Source organism: Poeciliopsis prolifica, unplaced genomic scaffold, assembly GCF_027474105.1.
Source record: "Poeciliopsis prolifica strain line A6 unplaced genomic scaffold, Auburn_PproV2 SCAFFOLD007, whole genome shotgun sequence".
NCBI classification, from domain to species: Eukaryota; Metazoa; Chordata; class Actinopteri; order Cyprinodontiformes; family Poeciliidae; genus Poeciliopsis; species Poeciliopsis prolifica.
In genome coordinates, this window is record NW_026562382.1 from 14,312,597 (window position 1) to 14,335,637 (window position 23,041).

Below are 23,041 nucleotides of genomic sequence, written 5' to 3' on the forward strand. Positions count from 1 at the left end.
AACATCTTTAAAAGAAAGTAAGATCGGGTTTTATTCATTGTCCAAAATCACCACATAACTTCTACCTTACAAAGCCACCTGAAATCTAATACTGTCACATGATGAAAACCAATAAAAATAATCAAACTTTGAACTGCAGTTTCATTCCTCTCTTTCATGTCATTTGTCATTTTGAACCCAAAAACATATTTTAAGCCGTTTACAAACTGCTTAAAATATTGTTCTACTTTAATATCTGAGTTCATGTCTCCAGTATGGGAATTTTAAAGAAACTTTCCATTGATAATGGATAAGTCTGGCTGTATACTTTGATGCAGGAGGATTGCCTTTATTCACTCATGTGATATTTTGTGTGCAAGTCCGTAACAGAATACATAAATGCATCTATAAACCTTCTTGAATTACAGAAGTCAAATAATGTGTAAATAAAGATTAATGATATAAATTGTATTATTTGTTGTTGGAGTCACATTATTGAACTGGAAACAATCACAAATTAAATTCTAGCTACTTTCATGTTTTCGGGGTGTCTTTTAAACTTTCAAACAACAGAACATAGTGATGTTTGTCAACGCAAACATTTTTTGTTTTCTTTCTCCATTCCATAAGCTGACCTGGCAGCACATCTTAATAGAGCTCAGTGCCGTCAACATCCTGTTGAATCCATTAAGCTTCTATAGTGGAGCTGAGATTGGACTGCAGCACAGGTGCAAGCGCTGGGGCTGGGTTTCTATAGGGGGAGGGAGGAAACACCGAAGACGCGGTAGAGTGCCAGGGGTGAGCCAGGATGACAGCTGAGGGACTGGGCTTTCTCCCGCTTACCCTCATGAAGATGGGGTCAGCGAAAGCAAGTGGGCGGGTGTGTGCCGGCCAAGGGGAGGTAGGATAAGAGAATTTCATGAACTTCCTTCGTCACCGGGCCTGCCCCCCGTCTTGATGGTGGGGCCAGGGCTCCACTACTGGGGCTAAGAGACAGATATAGATGAGAATTAAGGAGACAGAATTTGCACTCTTGGCCTTGTCACTGTTACTGGCACCAGCAGCTGAAAGCTGCTCCACATCTCAGTCTCTGTGCTTTTACGTCACATACACCCTAAGACTGCTGGTGACGCTCACAGAGGTCCTGCTCTGCCAAGTGGTCACAGTCAGTGTGCACAAATAAACAGCTGATCATAATCAGAGCCAAAAGATTCAGTCGGTAGCAAAAGTATTCACACCCTATTAACTTTTTTACAATTTGTCATGGAACAACCAAAAAACTAATGCATTTCAGGTGATGGCACAAAGGCACATCCCCATGCTGTGTAATAAAAATGATACAAGGATTTCAAAGGTTGCTGTGCCTCCAATTAACAAAATTGCGTCCGTTAACCTATGAGAAGTTGTAAAGTCTTGACATCATCATTTCGGGCTTTTCCTTCATTTAATTTATTTTTAAAGAGAAGATATTCATAAATAAATCTCTGACATACTTTTTTTTATTGTTGTAGCACTTAGGGAAAAATAAATATTATTTAAAATGTATTTAAAGAATAAACATTCTTTAAATATAATTTATTCTTTCAATAAATATATTTATTGGAGATGACGTAAAACAACAGAAATTAGCTTTAATATAACTGAAAGGAGTGATAAAAATAACATGTAAAAAATTGTTATAAAATCTATAATTGTTGTAGACAATGTCTGTCAATATGGAATACTTGGAAAATTTTAAATATACAATATGTAAAATATTTATGTAGTTATGTAAAATATTTTGAACCACATTCATAAGTTATTCTTTAGGTCAAACCAGTGATGATTTTTTCTCATTTACGTGTTTTCCGGAACCTCCCATGGTAAAAGTTGTATAAAATTAAGATCATGACATGCATATACTATTTTATTATTTGCATTATGTGTTTTATTTCAGAGCTCATTTTATAACATCAATGGTTTGTGCTTTTTTTTTGTTCAGCGCTCTGCACTAATAATTGCATAATAACAATAATAATAAATAATTTCGGATAGCACTGTTGCCTTGCAGCAAGAAGGTCCTGGGTTCGATTCCCGGCCCGTGGTCTTTCTGCATGGAGTTTCTATGTTCTCCCTATGTGTTCTCTCCGGGTTCTCCGGATTCCTCCCACAGTCCAAAACCATTTCTAAGACCAGTTAACCTGGTCTTGGGAAGACCAGGTTTAACTGGTCTTTCCAAATTCTCCCTAGGTGTGAGTGTGTGTGTGCATGGTTGTTTGTCCTGTTTGTCTCTCTGTGTTGCCCTGCGACAGACTGGCGACCTGTCCAGGGTGTACCCCGCCTCTCGCCCGGAACGCAGCTGGAGATAGGCACCAGCACCTCCCGACCCCGTTAGGGAGAAGGCTGATCAGAAAATGGATGGATGGATGGATGGATGGATGGATGGATGGATGGATGGATGGATGGATGGATGGATGGATGGATGGATGGATGGATGGATGGATGGATGGATGGATGGATGGATGGATGGATGGATAAATAAATAATTTCAAATATCACATTGCGTAATCCTCAAGGTGACACAGTTTGTGCAGAATAGGCCCAAAGCAAACTAACCTGCTTGGAGAGGGCCAACCATCAAGGCCGACCCATAAATCCTTGAACATCAACAAAAATCATCAATCCACATTTTTATCTTGGTTTATTGAAAATGAAAATACCATTTAAGATTTTGGCGTAAGCACAGATAACACTCTAATACTATGACCTTAAATGTTTCTGTGTTTGAGTAAGATTTCTTAAGAAATACACATCAGCAAATAGAAATATACACAGTAAATATACAGTATAATCGTAAAAATAACGAGCCTCTACTATCAGGGCAAAATTGTAACATAAGAAAAATAGTGAAGTTATTAGACAGAACACATAGCAACTGAAAGAAATGTCCAATGGTGAAGGGAAATTTTCTGTTTCCATTTCAAGGTGATGTTTCATAAAATGTATCAGATATGCTTTAATATTTCTGCATAAAAACAACAAACAAACCTTTTTTTTTTATTTTTTTTCCAGATCTAGATAAGTAATTATCATTATCATGATAACTAATCGTCCAGATCTGTGTTGGAATAGTGTTAATGGTGTAATGTTCTTAACAGGAGGGGAGGTCCCAAATCAACTCTTGCTCAAGGCCCCATACAACCTTGGGCCAGCCCTGGGTGAGTGCGCCATGAAACAAAACATGCTTAAAATTAACGAATATTTTATGTATGCAGGTAACCTTTTCAACCGTGTGCAGTGTGTTTGTGATGAGAGGAATGGATAAACTTTCTCTGGCCTGCAGTCTTATATTCCATGTTTAGAGAGAAGCCCATCACTCTCTCACACACCCTCCCCTTCGCCATCCAATCCTCAGAGGAGGAGAGAATCAACGGGGGTCACACGGAAAATAGCCTGATATATATACGCCCAAACAGGGATTTCTTCCTCTGAGTCTCCTCCATTCTGTGCTGCACTCCTTGTGTGCCACCCGGACCGGAAATTGTGAGTGCTTCAGGGGAAAAGGTAGTTGCTTTTAACTAGAAGCAGAAATGGCTCCCAAGAAGGACCCTAAAGCTCCCGCCAAGAAGGCCGAACCTGCACCTGCACCCGCACCGGCACCCGAGCCAGCGCCTGCTCCCGCAGCGGCCCCCGCCATTGACCTGTCTTCCGTCAAGGTACCATGACAATGAACTTATGACCTGATATGCAGCGGAAAAGATTAGAGTGGGATGCATACGGTTTGGGATGAGCAGCAACTTCAGTTTTCAACTAAGGGTTGAATTACACATTTGTCTGCAGTGGTTAAACGTGTTTTATTTGTAACATAGGCGAGATTATCCTTGGTACTTTTGAATATTAAGCATTGTGTTATTTCATGGTTAGGCTTATTTTAGTCAAACGATTGATGCAGGCACAATAATTAAAACAAGTTTATGAAAGATTTTGAGAGCAATTTGAGGTTTAGGGTTAAAGGAATACTCTCACAGCTATGAATGGGGATGCAAGGAATAAGCAGAACCATGGATAGCTTACTGCGGTTTTAGACCACGCCCCGCTGTTTCCGGATTGGACTCAGGGTGATGAGTAATGCTTGATGGCAATCCACAGCGTCTCCAAATGTGGACATCTTAATGTGGCTAAAGATGGACTCCTACAGATCAATTGCAGTCACTTGTCAAAAAAGAAAAAGATAGCAGAGGAAAAAAAAAATGTTTTATGGGAATTAATTTGTGCATGGATAATTTAATTAAAAAGAGCTTTCATGACATGTATGTTCTTTTGAAACTTACACAATTGCTTTCTATTTGGCTTGTAGATTGAATTCAGCGCAGACCAGGTTGATGGTAAGTGAACCTCTGCCCAATTTTGCAGCCACAGACAGAATATCACATTGTAAAAAGTTCATGTTATCAAAAACTCACATCTGTCTCAGATTTCACTTGACCTACTAGTAAGTCATTCTGTCACTATCTCAAATCTTCTAAGCTTGACAGATTAGTTAATTGAAGAACATTTGAATGAGAATAAGCCAAAGCAAACTTCTAGTAGAATCGGCAACAGGTGTTACAATATGTGTGACAGGTGGTCATCCCAATCATAATAGCCACAGGAAGGATAAAGTAATGCTATGACTTTGACAAAAAGAAGCACCTGCGGGCTGCTAGGCAGCACTGGTCACCATATGACTAGACCACAAGGCTGGCTGGCTGCTTGTTACACTAAAATCAGCACTCCCTTCTTTTACTCTGCTCTCACCCACAGAGGGTCTTGCCTTTAAAAGGAGGGGCTCATGTTCTCAGCTATGTTTATCAATTCCAAGGTGGTCTTTTAAAAGAGCCTTGCTGTGACAGAAGGAGACAGCTGAGACAGAAATAGTGTGAGGGGTGATGGAGCTTGGCAGCAGTCGGTCCATTCAGCCAGCAACACTGCGCCTCCTTGGACGTCTTGCACTTGTGCTTTTCCCTTGTCAGATAGCAGTGTAACTACTTCCACCTGCTGGTAGTTTTGCAACAGCTGCAAATTTTTGAGAAATAAAAAACACATTACATTTAAATTGATTTTAAACCATTAGAAGCTTCAGAAATTTAATTACTAGGCAGATAATTACAGTCTAAAAACAACTAAAATTACTTGACAACATGATAGAAGAAAAATGTCCAAAATACAACACTTTCACACTAATAAAAACAGAGGAGAAACAGAGAGAATTTTTTTAAGGCACAGGATAAAAAGCGCCACATAGTAAAATTTGGGTATTAAAAACTCCAAAAGCTCCTCCATACATATACAAAATATCTCATGATTTAAACAAATAAACTGGACCATCTAGGTGATGATATTCTGTTCTCACTGCATTGAACAGACTACAGAGAGGCCTTCGGCTTGTTTGACAGGGTGGGTGACAACAAGGTGGCGTACAACCAGATCGCTGACATCATGCGCGCTCTGGGACAGAACCCCACCAACAAGGAAGTCAGCAAACTGCTGGGAAATCCCACACCTGAAGGTAAGAGAACCATTCACTAACTCAAGCTTTGGGTTTTCATTTAGTATTAGTATTATATGAAATCAACTCTTTTTTTAAGCTTTCCACAATGTTATAATGTTATTCCCTCATCAAAAACATACCTGGAGTGTTGCCTTCATTTTTTTCATGCATGTTTGAGAAATCCTTTAATGTTGGGTGGCAATCATTCATCTGTGCAAAATGTCTGGGTGGAGCTAGCTCCGCCTTCGAGACACATCTCCTCCTCGGAGCTGTATTTTCCTCACACTGCCCCCTGAGCTCTTACAGACTAGCCAGTAGCAATTAGCAAACACAGTGGAACTAATTATATGAACTACTTCTCAGTGAAAGGCCCGTAAAACCTTTGTTGAAGGGTTAATAGGGCAGTAATATTTTTGATGGCTACCTGAAGGCAGAGGAAAAGCAGGAGTTTTCTAAGAGACAGTGACCCAATTTCAAGACATTAAATTATGAAGTCAAATTTCTTTTAAGTCATATTATGAATAAATAACATATTTACAACGACTAAAGGTAAAAGTTACTTGAACGTGTTAAGAAATGGCATTATTTGTTGTTTTGAAAACAGACTTACAGTCAGCATCAACTGTTTATGGCATCAGTTCAATCACTGTGTTTTGATTGTATTTTGTATTTCTTCAGGACCTTAAATTGCAACAACAATGTTTTTCAGCAGTCAAATATTCAGTTCACCAGTTAAAATAAGTCAAATAGACATTGCAGTAATGCTTTGTACATGTCTGAAGAAGTGGTTTTGAAACCATGTTAAACATTAGAACATATATTTTTCAGTAATGATGAAAGCCATGCTGCTCAAAACAATAAGAAAAATGGGAGAGCATAAATCATGAAGCAGATTTGAACCTTTGCTGTGGTGTAGTCTAGGGTAGTGTCCATATATTAAAAATATATGCATCAGACCTTCATCATAAGCTTTGTTAACATAAAAATAACTTGGATGTGCTTTTGAAAAGTACCAGTGATGAAGTTTACTTAAAGCAAAAGCAACTTCTAGGATAATTAATAAAATACATAACCTTTCATGAATGTTAAACTTTTATTTTAACATCACAAACTCACACTGAAAATAAAATTAAAAAAAATAAAAATAATTCTGCCCTTATTTACCTTCGAGTTACCAGTACCAGAAATGTTCATACCTCTAAAATTCATGTCATATATATATGTAAATGAATCATTTTGGCAGTTTTGGCCTTGGCAAAACTGCTAATTTATGGCTGTAAGCGAATAGTTATGCAATAATGGAAAAAATCTACAATATACTCAAAAATAACTGAAATTGTGATAAAGAAAGCTGGGTTTCAAAGTCAAGCTTATTTGACAGCAGATGTTAATGGAAAACTATAAAGTTTATTTTTTATTGAATTACTGCAAAGAGCAGCGTCTTTGTGACAACAGATTTCCAAAAATACTTACTTTAACACTTTTGTACATCTTTTCATGGGTTGGTGAGTTGGTTGAGAAAGCACAGCAACTATATACTAATGTGTTTTGCAAAAAAATAAAAGCAGGTTTGAGTTTGTGTGCTGCTGCAGGAACAGTATATATCTAGCTGGATATTCAGCTGCTTGAGGTACACTACTGAAATATCTACTGTATTCTTTATTTCTTCTTCCACAGACATGGTCAACAAGAGAGTAGAGTTTGAAGGATTTTTGCCCATGCTTCAGACAATCATCAACAGCCCGAACAAGGCAGGATATGAGGACTATGTTGAGGGTCTGCGTGTCTTTGACAAGGAGGGAAACGGCACAGTCATGGGCGCTGAGCTCCGTATTGTCCTCTCAACACTTGGTAAGTTTGAACTGGGCTCTGGTGATTTATATGGCAGACTTTATGTGCTTTCAATACTGAATGTGTTCTGTGACCCCTGCAGGAGAGAAGATGACCGAGACTGAAATTGATGCCCTTATGGCCGGACAGGAGGATGAGAATGGCTGCGTCAACTATGAGGGTGAGCCAAAAATTACCCTAACAATATTTCTGCTACTACTACTACTTCTACAGAACTGAGCAACACAATGGAACTGTTTGAAAGGAGGTTGTTAATCCTTTAAATGTTACATTATTTCTTTCTTGGCATCTTCAGTCAGAGGTGCCAAGACCAAAGCAGCTTTCTGCTGACTAAAAACAAGACCAGCAACTCCTCTCTCAACAACATAACTGTGTTTTTTTTGTGAATGTTTGTTTTATGAACAATAGCTTTATACTGTTGTTTACACTGAAGTCAATCGTCACTTTTTAGATGAGATGTGTAGGACTCTCCTGTTTTAGCCTGGACTGGCCAAATAAGAGACTCATTTGGATTATTCTGCCACCAGATGGCAACAAATGGACAAATGAATCACATGATGTGATTTTCAGTTTTATCAGTTTAGGCCTCTCCCTGTCACTTATAAGATGAAAGGTTACTGTCTAGTCTATGCAAGCACACACTAAAACATCAACTTACTTAAAATGAAATAATAGTGCAGCTACACCACGTAGTTTGCAAAAATCGTATGGGTTAAAGATTTCAGCAATGACTCAGTTGAATATATTCTTGTAGCTTCTGTTAGGAGTTTTTGATTTGCCTTAAAAATGATATTGGCTTAAAGCATAAACAGAATAAAAGAAGATCATTTGAATTAGCTTAGAGGAGCAAAATGTCTCATGTGTACTATTACATTCATGTTTCTCATTATCAGCATGTTCCACTTACAGGCTGTGTTTTATATAGGGAAACACTGGTGACGCACCACCTCCCACTTCACCCCATATAGATAATGTTTGGCTTCTCTGTAAAAGAAATTACCCACAGCAACAGTGTTTGAAGTTTCATGGTTCATAAAAAATTGTTTGTATGAGTCATGATGACATCTTTGGATTGAAGGGGTTTTAAGGTGATGGAAGTCCGCTTTTTCCTGACGTAGCCATTACCTTCAGCCTCTGGAAGTAATTATACATGTATATTAAATGTAGATGCCAAAAGAGTTACTTACTGCAGGTAAAATATAATTTTTTTTATGACCCATTAGCAAAACCTCACTTCTAGAATCCTGAACTATTCCTTCCAATGTATTTTCAGTCTCCCTCTACTGCTCATAAAATAGAATGCACTCTTATGACATGGCTACCTTAATGTTTGAGACAGCAGGTCATTGAACGTTCTTGAAGTCTGATACAGTGTTTCTGTGTCTGTGGTGCTTGCTACACCATCATGTTGTTTTACTAGTTCATTGACTTGTCATTTTGTCAGTTTTTGTCTCCTCATTAATTTTTCTACTCTTTTCTTTATGTATATTGCCCTGGTCTCCATCTGCAGCCTTTGTCAAGCACATCATGTCTGTGTAAGGACCCTGCCACTGCGGTGGTGAACATCGACTAGTGCAGACGACCCCATGGTGTCATGACATCCACTCGCTGTTTCCTGAATCATCTTGTGGAAGCAGGGGGAACAAAGGACTAAGAGATGTCATTTCCTGAACCCTGTTTTGTTAAATCCTACTTTTTTCCTCTTTTGTCCAAATGGTGCTTTATTATTATTTTTCATTTCTCCCTTCCTCCTCCTGCTACTTGGAAAGCAATGATGATTGCAGACGAAGTGATTCTTCCTTCATCTTCATTCAGGTCCCGTGGTCTCATTGGAGTTTTTGTTATTACAGAGGAACAGTGATGGGGTGGGAGGTGGAATACAAATGACCATTTCCTCCCACTCATTGTTTGGCTGGCTGTCTATCTGCCATGTAGGTGACTGGTTTGGCCCAGGACTGGCCATCAAAATCAATCCACCCTTCACTCAATCCATCCCTGAGTCTTAAGCTATTGTATCCTCTGCCATTTCACAATAAACTTTTCACACTCCCATTTTATTCCAGAATGTTTGCCTCTATTTTTGTGCAATTTCTAATAATATTCTGCCAGTGAGCTACTCACCAAAGTTTGGTGCTGCATTTAAAAGTCTTGGAGAAATAGAAGCACATATTGAACTGAGTCGCATCTAATTTTAAGTGTGTGTATTAGCAAAGTTTACTTTTTTGGTAAACAAATTTTTTCAGCCTACGGATGCCCTTAAAAGTAAGTCTGACCAAAAATTTATTTTTATACAAATGATTTTTGTAGTGCCATAACTTTTTTCCGTATTCGAAGTTTGAAGCAACATTTGGTAGTCAAAGTAAACCTTAGTTCTAGAAGTAAAATTAAGAACAGAAGAACAACATAAATGTTTCAAAATGTATTGGAGAATACATACAAGCATTGATGTAAAACATGTAAAACATTAAGCTGAAGCTTAATGTTTTACATCAATGCTTATTAAGGGGTTAGAAAAGCTCAGCTGAAGTCCAGACTAAAAACCAAATGATAACCTCTGGGAAAACAAAATGTGCAAAACTATAAAGGATCTTGTTACGTTAGCAAAGCACTGTATAACACACAAAAAACTATCAAACAAGTCAGTTAAGCAATGCAGTGTATTGGGTTACTTATTGTAAATAAATAAACCTCTGCATAGTCATTGTTGTGTACTTCTAACCATGTCAACATATTTTTGATTATTTGAAAAGAAAACAAGAAGCGTGTCAGTTTTTGTTATTTTTATTGTCATTAATTATCATAATTGGTGTCATATCAACAGGAGAAAAACTGCATACATCTACTTGACCTTTTAAATACATTAAGAGTTGCTGCAGGGTGGAGCAAGAGGTGGGGGAGAGGCACACGGAGATGGGGGATGCAGAATAAACACAGAAGCAAACAAACAGTTGCAGTTGGGGGCAGTAATTGGGCAGGAAGCGGGTAATACCACAAACAGTGTCTGGAGAAAAAAAAAAACAAAAAAAAAATCTAGATCACCCAAACATTTTGTCCAGATATATCAGGAGCTGACTGAGTTCTTTCTCCCAGTGGACATTTGACAAGTATTTCTTTCGTTCTTTTTTTTTTTATTTAAGGCTTTTAAAAAGTTTTTTACCTTAAACAATTTCATCTCCCTACACATCACAACAAACAACCCAAATACAGTGGCGTCCCTCCAGAAAACGGCATGGGATCTGCACCAAATGCATACACACACACATACATGCTTTCTCGCACACGCATACATACATTTTGGAGAAGTGGCATCATCTGCCGTAGCATCTATTCGTCAGTGGCTCAGACTGCAATCATTATCACCTTTAAACATCAACCTTTATTGATTAGTTCTCAAAGAATTTTCTTCTGGAACAGATATTTGTGGAATGAGCTCCAAGTGTTTAAGCAGGCGTCTATACAGATCTGTTGAGCAGGTTTAAGTGAGTAAGGCTGTTTGACAAGACAGAGCTGCATCCCTCAGCAACACCAAATCAGTCTCGGACATTGTCACCAAGCATTACACTGTAAAACACCTATTAACTACAAAACATGAACTTGTTAATCTTTATCCAATAAATGAGGAAATTATTTACTAAAAGTCTTTTTTTTTCTTCAATACAAAAGAGCCTCTTTTCATATTTGATTCATACATGCGAGTACATGATGTGGTTCTTGCATATATGCCATTGTAAAGTAATATCTTATAGCCATATTTTTGCTTCCTTTTAAAATGTGAGACATGTGAATGGGAAAGAGGTTGTATCCTATAGAGATCTCTATATTATTACTTTTTAAACAGATCATGTATCGAGTCAATAATGACTCACAGTAAAGATGCTCTTTGTTAGGGGATCTGGCAATCATGCATGTTTGCTGAGCAAGAACAAAAAGGGTGGCATGGTGTACAGGCCATGTCTTTAGTTGTTTAAAGTAGAAAAAAAGGCTGTCGCTTATTCGATACGCTGATCCAAGACCAGTAAAGCCAGTGTTGACAGATATACCACTTAATCTAGAGCAAACGCTCAGTCTAACTATCCAAAACATTGTTCAAAACATAAGGAAATATCCACAAAACAAATCAGAAAAAACACATGTTTAAGGTTAAAAATAGAAGACCAAAACACAGTAGCTTCTAAGTCTAGTCTCTGCTTAGAGTTTAGAGATGGATGTTGCGATAAAGATGTTAAGGAGACCTCTGTGTGCTGAGCATCAATGGTAACCACTTTGTTTCATGATGGCGAGAGAGGGCAGACGAGTTCTTAAAGGTGAGAGTGTCTAGGATGCACAGCAGCAGTCTAGAAATCCAGTGTTCACAAGCCCTGCTTGGCTAAGGCATCACTTACATCCTTGGCCAGGGTTGCTAACTGTGGAGACTCCATTATGTTGAGGCTGCCAGAAGATGACAGCTGGCTTTCTTTCTGATGATGGGGAGAGACGGTGCCTGACAGACCAGGTGACTGGACGATGATCTCTGCTCCATGGTCAACACGGGCCTTTGCATGCTCACGAAATGTCAGCCTGTGGCTCTCAATCTGTGAAAGGCAGAAAACATGTTTAAAAAATACCATGAGAATAAGTTTAAGTAACTGCAGGCAGAGAGTCTGTCTGTCTTCTTGAATAATAAAAAACAAAAAATGAGATTTTGACGTGTGATTAGTCAAAACAAAAAAAAGTTTTTGTAGATATTTGACGTCTCAAACAAATTCTCTCCCCTTCATTGATGCGTAGAAGCATTTAGCATTTAAACACTCACCATAATGCGACCTCCACCAGGAATATGATGTGCATTCTCCAGTGAACCCACCTTGGCTTGAGCTTTGTCTTTGAAATCCAACTTCACACTCTCTATTCGCACATTACCGCCACCTGAGCATAAGAAGAAGAATTACAAAAAAAAAAAAACATGATGCCTTACTGAAGTACAAGGGGTTAGCCCTTGTACTATTTTGTATATACTTCTGTGCATTTTATCAGGTTATATCAGACTATCTGAAAAAATGATCACCTTCTTTTCAAAATGTTTTTCAAATAAATACCTGAAAGTGTGTCTTGCATTTGTTTTAAGCTGCTTTTACTTTAGTAACCTTAAATAAAATCTCTGACACCTACTGCCTTTGTGATCTGATTTGGAAAAAGGAAACCAAAAGCAAAAGGGGATCTTGCATAGACTTTGCCACAAGACACTTTGATATAGAAAAGACATTTAAGAAGGGGCTCTGTTTAGATTGTGGGTGTCAAACGCCAGTCCTGGAGAGCCACTGCCCTGTAATTTTTAGATGTACCTCTGCACATTTTAGCATTGGCTCCACACCTGAATAGAATAATTAGGTCATTAGCAAGGCTCTGGAGTGCTTGTCTACACTAGAAGGAGGTAATTAAGCCATTTCATTCCAGTGTTTTTAACCTGTGGCACATTGCAAAACTGCAGGACAGTGGTCCATAGGACTGGAGTTTGACACCCCTAGTTTAGATGGAACCAGCTTTTAGGGCATCATGCAAAATACTATATGTAGCTGGAAAACTACTGCTGCCACATGGTGACTTATGGTGATGACAGCTTATACCGTGGAGATAAATGTGTACAAAGGGACTGACTGTTGATGTTTTATCTAATGCTGTCCCCTTTTGTTTTTGTAGCTATGTTGTCTGATGATTCATTTCCCTTTAGGATATTGCTAAAGCTGAAGTGAACTGAACCTGAAGGCTTTTTTTGAGTAGGGACATAAACACTGATCAGAGTAGATGGTAAGATGGACGAACCTATCTTGGTAAGGTAAATTTATTTATATAGCATATTTTCAGCAACAAGGCAGTTCAAAGTGCTTTCAGTGAATTAGAAGGAAATACAAACAAAATAAAACAACACACTATAAGACAGACAAAAATGTAAACATATTGATTCTCCGTCTTTAATATGAATAAATAGCCCATAATTTATAAAGTAGTAGGGGTTTCTCTCATTCGTGTTCTGATAAAACTAATTGTTTGTTCTCTGACTGCCTTTAAGTTAGATACTTTCTAAGTTTGTTTGAGATCTGTAAACTCAGAGGCGGTTCTCTAGGTCTTGCTCCAATATTAAATGTTTAATACTAAATATTTATCTAAGGTAATGAGTAGTACAAGTCAATCCCAGAAAAAGATCTGATTGAGGTTGAAAAAGTCTCTAGTCTGGGGTGGAGATTCACTTTACAGCAAAACGCTAAGCACCCAGTCAGACCTACAAGTCAAATTCCAGACCTAGATCCAACTGAGAGTCTAAACATTTTGCATCCAATTTTAACAGTTTCAGGTATTTTAGATTACTTTTAGATGCTGACACTGGGGTGGAACCTGCACATAAGTTCCCTAAAGTTCAATATAAAGTCGGCAAGATAGGTTTAAGGTTCCGGCACCTAATGCCAGGAACAAATTATAATTTATATGCTTCCACATCAAAGGGCTTTAAAAATATGGCAATATCTTTGGAGTGCACAATGTCTGTTACTGAGTGTTTTTTGTGAGAAAATTTTAATGTGTATTTGTTTTTATTGCTGTCTTGGCCAGGTCTCTCTTGTAAAAGAGGTCTTTGATCTCAGTGGGACTAGCCTGTTTAAATAAAGGTTAAATGGGAATAACAATAAACTGACCCACCAATGGGAATGAGCCTGACGGCTGACAATGGGGTGGAACCTGCACATAAAGCCCCAAATAATAAAGAGCAGCGAGGATAACTGTGACAAAAAGACGCCAGCAGAGGGAGCTAGAACGGCAACAAACAACTTCTGCAATATGATTTGGAGTTTTAATGTGAAATCTTTAACACAGAGAACCAAAATAACAGTCACATATGGCCAAAGATGGATGCAAGATAATTATATATCTGTGTGAAACCTAACCATTCATGACCATCCAGATACTTGGAACATATCATATGTCCAAGCTAAAAAAAACAAAAATAAAAAAAAGCAGCGTAACCCTTAAAGTATTTATCGTTTCTTATAAAGGCCAGAACTGAATGCTTCTGGATTGAGCCAGTCGAGGTGTGATCCAATGCAACTCTCGACAACTTGTTTCACACTCATTTTCTAGGAAGAATTAAAGCAACTACAGTAATGTTTGCCAGGGACCTGAAAAACACCTCGTCCAGTCCACTGCCTGTGGACAGATCCATCAAACTGTCAATCCAAATGCAGTTCATGCCTCAGTTCAGCTGCTGTTCCTCCTGCATACTAGGACACTGAAGAGTTCAGCAACCCAGAGTGATTGACGGGTTATTTCGGAGATTTATATAAGCGACAAAACAACCATTATTTATGCTGAAATGGATTTGTTATTTAGTGACTGACAAGCAAATCAATCAGAGCCATATTTTCAATTTTCTATATATAAATATAACCGACTGCATAAAATTACTGCAATTGCACATCTTACCCACAACTAACTGCTGGATATTTTTGCTTGTTTTATGTCAGGGATTTTCTATTCCAACTGAAATGACTCATTCCTTGCTCAATTTGACCAAATGGCTTTAAACTCGTATTCTTATGAAGAAAGTGCCAATAACAGATTCTATTTTTCCTCTAGTAGATTGTCCATATTTTTAGCTAAAATGTTCTGGCATGTCAAAGAGCTTGTGAAGCTTTCTAATAAGATGTCTACAGCCATTGTGAGAGAAAAAAACAAGCCCACAGCATGACAGACCTCCCACTGTGTACAATAGACCATATGATCATTTATCTTTGTTTTGCACTAATCCCATCTCATCAAAAGTCAACGTTTAAATAAAAAGTCTCCATCCCCTTTAGCATCTCCAAACTTTTACCTTTGCAACAGTTGGACAGAAAATGCCTTTTTCCTGGTATGCTTTCCAAAATGGTTGACATGTAGATGGTTGTTATGGAGACCTGAAGAGCCCAGATTGCTGCTGTTTGATGCACCTCTTTAAAAGCTGTCTGCCATTCTGCACACTGCATGTGGCAGTATGTTAAGTATCCAGCCTCACTGCCATTGGCTAACAGATATGGATGTATATGTCATGTTATTTTTAAAGGTGAATAATAACTGTAAAACATGTTTTAGTGGAAAATATCATGGATGTCAAAGATCTTTTTTTTTCTGGATGCATTTTGTTTTCCAACTGGAAAAAAAAATCATTTGCTGCAAAATTTTATAAATTTTACAGAAAAAGATAACACTTTTGCAACGAAAGATTAATTCAAAGGTTTCCACTCTGTGTTTTATACAGGGAAGCAACATTTACAAAGGGTTCCAACAGGTGTGAATGGAACCTTTCACACCTGTCATTCAGATCACCCCGATTTCATGAGCATCACCTCCTATGTATGGAGCTTTCTACCTGGTCGATGATGAATGTTGTCGAGAGAACCACATTTGGAGGTCACATGGCTCAGGTCAATCTTCTTGTTCTGTATTTGTACCTAGAAAAGACAAAGTCCAGAAATAAAGTCAACATTTTGAGAATCTAAATAAAAAAATAAATAAATAAAAAATAAAAGAAAAATGTATCTAAGTTACAGCAGATAGTGTGCTGTAAGATATTCAATTCCACCATGTATGTTTTTCAAAAAGAAAATAATTACACCTCAAAGTGGCCTCAAAGTTGGGGGTAATAGCAATGGTTCCAACAGACTCTGGGGATCAAAGTTAGACCGCCTTAAAATGAGGTGTTGAATTTTGTTGGTAATTCTCTAGCACATGTCTCCAAATGTAAGTAATTATCAATCCTTGAAGTTATGTCCAATAATATTTATATCCTTGACAAGTCTTACATTTTATGTTTTCTGTCTTATGAAAAAAAGGTCATAAGACCTTCATTTTTGAAAATAATAGACACGTTCTTGAATAAACAATAAAATGCTGAGTGAAAAAGCCTCTTGAAGAAGAATATAAAAAACTTTTTGATTCACATCAATAGAAAATTCCCCTAGAAAATCACCCTTATGTTCAGCTCTCTCCAAAGATTCAGTATCAAATTCAGATCAGGACTACGGTACTGCAGTGGAACTTCTAAACTATGAGACAGCAAACAGAAATGAGTAATAAAGCTCTAGGCACAGCAAAATGAGTAAGGAGAGAAACAACACATGCTGAAATGAATCACTGCAACATGTAAGGTCACCGACATAGTTCATGTTTTTCAATGATTATTCCGGAAAACAGAAACTTTGTTATGAACATGTGAATAGAAGTCAGACAATGAAGATAATGAGACACAGACTATGCAGTACAGCTGTTGGAGCTTCTGCACCTACAAGGATAATAATGTTGGTTTGAAAAGTTGTGCTTTGGTGAATCATAAAGAAGTTTCGCTGTATGAAAACAAATAACATGAACACAAAGTCAAAATAATGTATTGTGCTTTAGGTAAGTATTGAATTAGATCATCAAGTCTTTCAATCCTTTGACAAAACATTCAACCGTTCCTGTTGAGTCGTGATATGAAAGGCAACTTCAAATCTTTGTTTTAAAAAAAAAAAACATTCTGAGGATGATAAAAAGCAGTTCTACATTTCTGAAGTCTCACAAACTCTTCCATCACTTTCTTCAAACATTGGCAGATAATTTGCAAAAACCTTAAAACGTATATTTTTGGTATAAAAACATAAAGAAGCAGTTGAACCATGTTCCAGTTGTTGCAAATAAAATATACTACTTTTGTTGTGCCATCTTTGATCTTCCTATGGAATATAGAAAATTCCACATTACATTGTAGGAATTGCATCACATTTTTGGAACATTTCCCATTGTTACTTCATCATTGTACTTATTTTTGTTGTTTTATTTTGAATAAAATCAGCTCTGTTTTGATTTTCTATGTATTATTATTTCCAAATAAGTAATAACATAACTCTGAATCGTAGGCATAAAAAAAAGGCAAAAAAAAAAATGTAAAAAAAAAAATCTTCAACTGAGTCTGTTTCGAAAATACTTCAGACAACACTTAATTGAGCACAAAACGGTTCTATGAACAGCTATTAACTGCTTTGCCATAGGCGCCAGTAAATTTTTGTTTAAGCACAGCTGTTTGCCAAAGTACGTTGGTAATGCTGAATACCTGAATTCATTCAACAAAAATAGGTTTAATGTAAACAGACCTCTTCCAGGGCTATAAAATCAGTGAAACTTTTCATTGTTTCAGTGTTACAAGGCTTGTGTTATGGTGTATTGATGATATGCATCAGCCAAATCAGAAACCACAGATGGAGCAGACATTGTACCTACTCCTTCAGATGAATGCAATTAGACTTAATCAACTGTTTCATAAAATATGCTACATATTGCAGATAAAGGTCAGTGAAGGTCTTAGATGATTGGAATATAATTCAGTCAAAAACCTTTACATTTGTTGAGACAGATTTTTAACTGTATGTCAACACAGGAAATCAAAAAAAAACTATTCTGTTTTGTGGTGTTGAATACTTTTGGAATGTCTTTCAAATGCTTAAATCTTTCATGTCTAATGGTGGTTGCATAAAATGACAATCACTTTTAATGATAAAAATGTATCAAAATGTTTGAAATAAATACATATTTTAATCCACTGGCATAAGCCTAACAATGAAGGAATCTTTATTTTAAGTGAATTTACTCAGTGGAGAAAAATAAAATTAGATGTTTGTTTGCAACAAATCTCAAGTAGAATAATTATCTTTTTTTTCATAACATTAATTTGCTAATTAGAATTGACAACATTTTTTTTACTTTTTTTTGACAATTTCTTCTTATTTTTGTTCCCTTTGTTCCAACATTTCACAAGGTTGAAGCATACCGAGAGAAAAAATTTTGTCCTCCCTGCTCTACATAGGCTTTTTAGATAATCCTAGAGTCCTGGATCCAAAGTTAGCAACATTTACACACAGTTTTATTTTCAAAAGCCATTTTCACCTGATGCTAAAAAACATATTACTGAAATGCCAGTACTGTTCAGAAAAGTACAAGAATTTCAATGTTTAAACCTTTAAAATTTAAATTTGCACAAAGCAAATCAAAATTACAGAAAAACAATTTTCCATAAAAAAGCATGTTGGCAAATATCTCCGTAGCTTGGTGAATGGACGACATACAGAACGACAAGTTGAAAAGGGAAGCAGTACGACTGCAAAAGCACAACACAACACACCACAAAATGCACTGATAATGTAACACTGAGAATGGTTTGCAGGACAAGACTCACGTTTCCACCTCCTGCTGAGTGACCCCGCCTGTCCAAGGACCCACACCTAGACTGAACATGGCTATAGTCCAGTTTAACACTGGGGATGAGGACCTGCAGGGGGCGGAGGCGAGCAATGAAGTGGCAAAATACTTCGACCCTTTAATAATTCTTGTAAACAGTTTCTATCAACTAGTCATTTCATACTCCAGAGATTTTTGAACAATAGTCCTGGCTTTCACAGTTCCTCTGCAGCCTTGGACTAGCATACTTTAGAAAACACAGCTACAGTAGGGTAGAACAAAAGACACTATTCTAACCTTGCAATGAGCTGATCAATAAATAAAGTGAACAATTAAACAACACCAGACTCAGACAAATAGGCTGCATGACTGAAACCCTGACGTGATACTGCCCCTTCCATACACTGAACGCTTTATATACCAATGGGAGTATGAGGCATAAACTATAATCCAATAGTTATGATTTTAAGATGCAGTTCTCACAACTTGATAAGGGCAGAAAAGGACAATCTTCAGAGAGGCCTTGAAGGAAAAGTGGAGGCAACTTTCAGCCATCTTAAATTGGGACCTCAGTTTAAGGTGCATGCAAAGGTGAAAAATATGTGAGTGTACTGTGACAATTAATGACTCGCAGCAGCTGCAAAGAGAGAAAGCAGGAGTGAGATGCAAACACAGTCAACTCAATAGCGCAAATTAATAATAAAAATAGCAACATGTCATGCAGCAGTTGGAAGGGAAATAAAAAAGCCATTCTATTGTACAAACATATTTTTAGGTGGTTTTGGCAGGAAATGACTTGTTGTTAATAAAACAACAACAGGCATTTGGCCTTAAGCTTTTGTGGGTTTCTAAAAGATGGCTAAATTCCAGGATGACTAATCAAAAGACTCATTTTATTCAATAACCATTCATTGTGCCCTAAATAAAATTAAAACTTGTATAGTTCTTTAAAACAAAGGTAAATTAATAAAAGACAAAAAAAGTGAAAGCAGATTATATGTTTGTGTTCAAGTGATGGTTTATGGGCTGTTAAAGTCTGTCCTGACAAATAGTTTGAAATTGATTTGCATCTTCAGCTTACAAATCAAATATTATATGTATACAAAGTTATTAAAAGGAAATGTACACTTAGCACTAAACACAGAAAATTTATTTATGTAGACTTTTCCAATTTGTAACTATACATTTTATAGCATTGAGAAGCCTGTTTATTTTCCCTTAAAATGAGCCCACAATATTTGCATGAGGAGAAGCTGAAAGTTTTTCAAGGTTCAAATAATAATACTCAATCCACCAATGCTTTTTCCCTACAAGTGTGGGATAATTTAAGCGGTGTTCCTAAATGGTAGGATAAATTAGATGTCATAATTATTATCAGCAAGCTCACACAGTGTGTCACCAACAAACGGTAATGGTAAAGAAGTGCAGCACAGACTACCAGATCAAAAAAACCTCTGCTGCTGATGGTGTGAGTATTGGTTCTTCTGCTTCTACAACAGCCGTAAATTTACAAAATCCCCTTTGGCCACCAAAAGAATTTGTAGGCAATCAAAAAAAAAAAAGTACATGAATCTTACCCTCACTAAGCTATCTTTCAAGGTTAGATTTCCTACCTCGAGGAGCAGATTAAATGTTACCTTTGCTGAATGACAGTGTGCAGGTCTAAATAGGTTGGAAAATTTGAAATTCCCCCCCGAGTTCTGATAAAAATAAATAAAATAAAACCACACAAATGAGCTACGAATAGATGACATCCTTCAGTAGTAAGACAGGGAACACACAAAATGTATGGCCTTGTTTTGGAAACAGCAAAAATATTTTTAATGAAATCAAGACAAACTTTGCTTTAAATCACAATATTTCTTTTTCTTTGCAAATGAGCCCAATAGTAATGTGCTGTTCTCACCAAGTTTGGATACAACTCTTACAGAGAAAATTTTGGAATCTGTATCATAAGAAACACAAGATGAGAAGTGTGATCTCTGCATTGGACTAAAAATGCATTCATTTCCACATCCACAGGATTACTTCTGAAACTCCTCTGGTTTGGAACGGATGAAGTAAATAAATGTTAGCAGTAGGAAAAAGAACCATGTCACTAATCATAACCAATCATGCCATCTTGGACAGAGAAACATTCATGCGACGAAAAACAAAACATCCTTTTTTTTCAGCGAATGACAGGCCATCATTTGGAACATGATTCCTCCTAATTTTGTGGTTGACTGCACTAAGCAGCTCAGAGATCTGTAAAAGTCATAAACACATCAGGCAAAATCTTAGACTCCTAATCGGGTCATCAGTGCAGCCTTGTATAAGCTGATAGCTACAGACACACACTCCTGTTTTCATCACTTTGCTTGATGCTGCAGCACTGTTGTTTTCGTTGCAGGGTGAAACCTTGACAAAACAAAAAATATCTTGACAATATTAGTAAGGGAAGTGTATATACTCAAATGCACAGTCTCCCTTGGAAAACATAACTTGAAATGTGTATATATGTAGGTGCTGTCTTTACAAACAAAGCCAGGTGGAAACTCTCAGTGAAGAATCCCCAGATGTCAGACTTGTGTGTGCTAAAATCTGGAGCATCTGACATGCTAATTTAGAAAAAGGCCAAAAATAATGAAAGAAACATTAACACAATGATGAAATTAAGTCGCATCATTGTGAGATGTTTTTAGTTCATCTCAGTAACAGCTCAGCAATTTCTTTCAGTGAAGTGGAACACACCTAATAAACTGTCAAATTCAACTAGTTTTTCTTAAAACCTAATCCATCACAAAGACAACAAAACAACACCAAGTGTGAACACAATTTAGAAAAGAGGCTTTAGGATATATACAGGATAAGAAAGACGAGAATTTGTTTGAAAAACACAATTTGCAAGGCACTACCGTCACTTCTGCATATTGCCATTTCCCCAGAGCACTTTTGTGATGTGGAAAGCTGTGGATAAAAATCTCTAGAATGATTTACTTGCTTATGAGACCTACTTTTATGTACATAAAAAAAAATTCTAATTTAGTTCTGCTACAAAAACTTTCAGATGATGTGGATGAAATTTATATGAAAGCATAGTTTTGTCTTAATGAGTCTGTATTAAAATAATAAATGAATGATGACATAAAAAAAGATACAAGGAAAACAAATCTAACAGTCAGAAAAAAAAGAAATATGCAAGAATGGAGGAAACACACAAAGGGCTTCAGGTTTTGAGGGTGAAATTGTAAGACATGACATGTTACCTGTCCTCCTTTTGGCTGGTATTTGATATTCTCTGTTGACCCAATCTTGGACTTGACATTCTTGAAGTCAGGCAGTGGCTGGTTGATGATGCGCAGCTGCTTGGGAGTGGTTGCGGGTGACTTTGGTGGGGTGCGGACTACTGCCACTTTCCTCTCCTGGGAAATCAAACTGAGGGAGAGCGGGGTGCCGGGGGTTCTTGAAGATGACGAGTAGCTGGGAGGGGTTCCTGGGGTGATGGCTGTGGAGCCTGGGGTCCGAGGGGTGGAGTGCCCGCTGCGAGCTGAACGGGAACGTACCGATTCTGTAACTAAACAATACATGGTTGAAATAAATGACGACGAGAACTTCAGGGATGAGTTGTGATCCTGAATTTTGCAGTTGTAATATGCAAGCATGAATCCAACTCATTTCAAGTCATTTGGATTATTACTTCAAAAAAGAAACATTTCACATTACATTTGAAATTCGTCTTACCTGTCATGCTTGGGGCTCGTCCTATCCTATGCTCTGCTCTCATTTCAGTACGAAATGCTGTAAAAAGGGAAATTAAATAAAAATTAAAACATGCATCTAAACATGACTAAATTAAGTGTATGTCATTTTTTTAAAATGATTCTTTGTTTTATATAGTGTGTGTTGATTGTGATATACGGTGCATTCATTTGTCTATTAAGGTCAGTGTTTGTCACATTTAATTGTTACTACATGTGAAACAAAAATGAGAAAAATAAATCTAAACAGGCTAAAATAATACAACAAGAAAAAGAGCCTAATCTGTACATAACAAATATAACCAACATCAACAAATTCTTTATTCCTCTTGTGAAAAGAACATTGTTACATTTTTCAAATAAATACTGACAAAATGTGATATCTTTTTAGGAAATGCTTTAAAATGCAGTAAAGTAAAACCCAATTGAGCAAAATTGATATGAGAACAAAGGTTTCTGCCTCTGACAGCCTACATGTGGGTCTGCGGGGAGCAGTCGATCCAGAGCTGGTGATGGAGGTAGAACTCTCCTCGTGTTCGTGGTAGCCACGGCGGCCCAGAATAGAGGCATGGCGTGGTGCAGATGATCTTTTTACTGGACTCCGTGACCCACCATCCTGATGGGAAAAAAAAAAAAAAAAACTCATCAGTGCAGCGCAGTAACGTCAGTTTAAATAGTATCTTGTGATTGTTGGCCTACATAACATTTCTGTACATTCACAATTTGTGAAGCTACCCTGCCAAAAAAC

General features: G+C 37.2%; 2 protein-coding genes across 7 annotated transcripts in view; one reads left to right on the forward strand and one right to left on the reverse strand.

Moving 5' to 3' along the window:
* The first annotated feature begins 3,436 nt into the window (after positions 1-3,436).
* myl1 (myosin, light chain 1, alkali; skeletal, fast) lies at positions 3,437-9,396 on the forward strand. The gene is made up of 6 exons (XM_055032377.1): positions 3,437-3,674; positions 4,316-4,343; positions 5,363-5,506; positions 7,166-7,339; positions 7,422-7,499; positions 8,850-9,396. The coding sequence occupies exons 1-6, from the start codon at positions 3,549-3,551 to the stop codon at positions 8,876-8,878; spliced, it is 579 nt and encodes a 192-aa protein (XP_054888352.1). The 5' UTR covers positions 3,437-3,548; the 3' UTR covers positions 8,879-9,396.
* Positions 9,397-10,104: 708 nt separating this feature from the next.
* map2 (microtubule-associated protein 2) overlaps positions 10,105-23,041 on the reverse strand; it is a 76,596-nt gene continuing 63,659 nt past the window's right edge. For 4 of the 6 annotated variants that reach the window (XM_055032375.1, XM_055032373.1, XM_055032369.1 and 1 more), the window contains 7 exons: positions 22,768-22,909; positions 22,277-22,333; positions 21,802-22,109; positions 18,552-18,644; positions 15,714-15,795; positions 12,132-12,244; positions 10,105-11,910 (listed from right to left, as the gene is read on the reverse strand). In XM_055032375.1, coding sequence (XP_054888350.1) covers positions 11,689-11,910; positions 12,132-12,244; positions 15,714-15,795; positions 18,552-18,644; positions 21,802-22,109; positions 22,277-22,333; positions 22,768-22,909 — 1,017 coding nt within the window. In that variant the 3' untranslated portion in view covers positions 10,105-11,688. The remainder of the gene's footprint in view (positions 11,911-12,131; positions 12,245-15,713; positions 15,796-18,551; positions 18,645-21,801; positions 22,110-22,276; positions 22,334-22,767; positions 22,910-23,041) is intronic. The other 2 variants (XM_055032371.1, XM_055032372.1) reach the window with 2 other exon arrangements.

Coding starts and splice junctions, on each gene's coding strand:
- myl1 (XM_055032377.1), top strand. CDS start 3,549: ATGGCTCCCAAGAAGGACCCTAAAGCTCCCGCCAAGAAGGCCGAACCT. Junction 4,344..5,362: donor CAGCGCAGACCAGGTTGATG/GTAAGTGAACCT, acceptor TGCATTGAACAG/ACTACAGAGAGGCCTTCGGC. Junction 7,340..7,421: donor TATTGTCCTCTCAACACTTG/GTAAGTTTGAAC, acceptor TGACCCCTGCAG/GAGAGAAGATGACCGAGACT.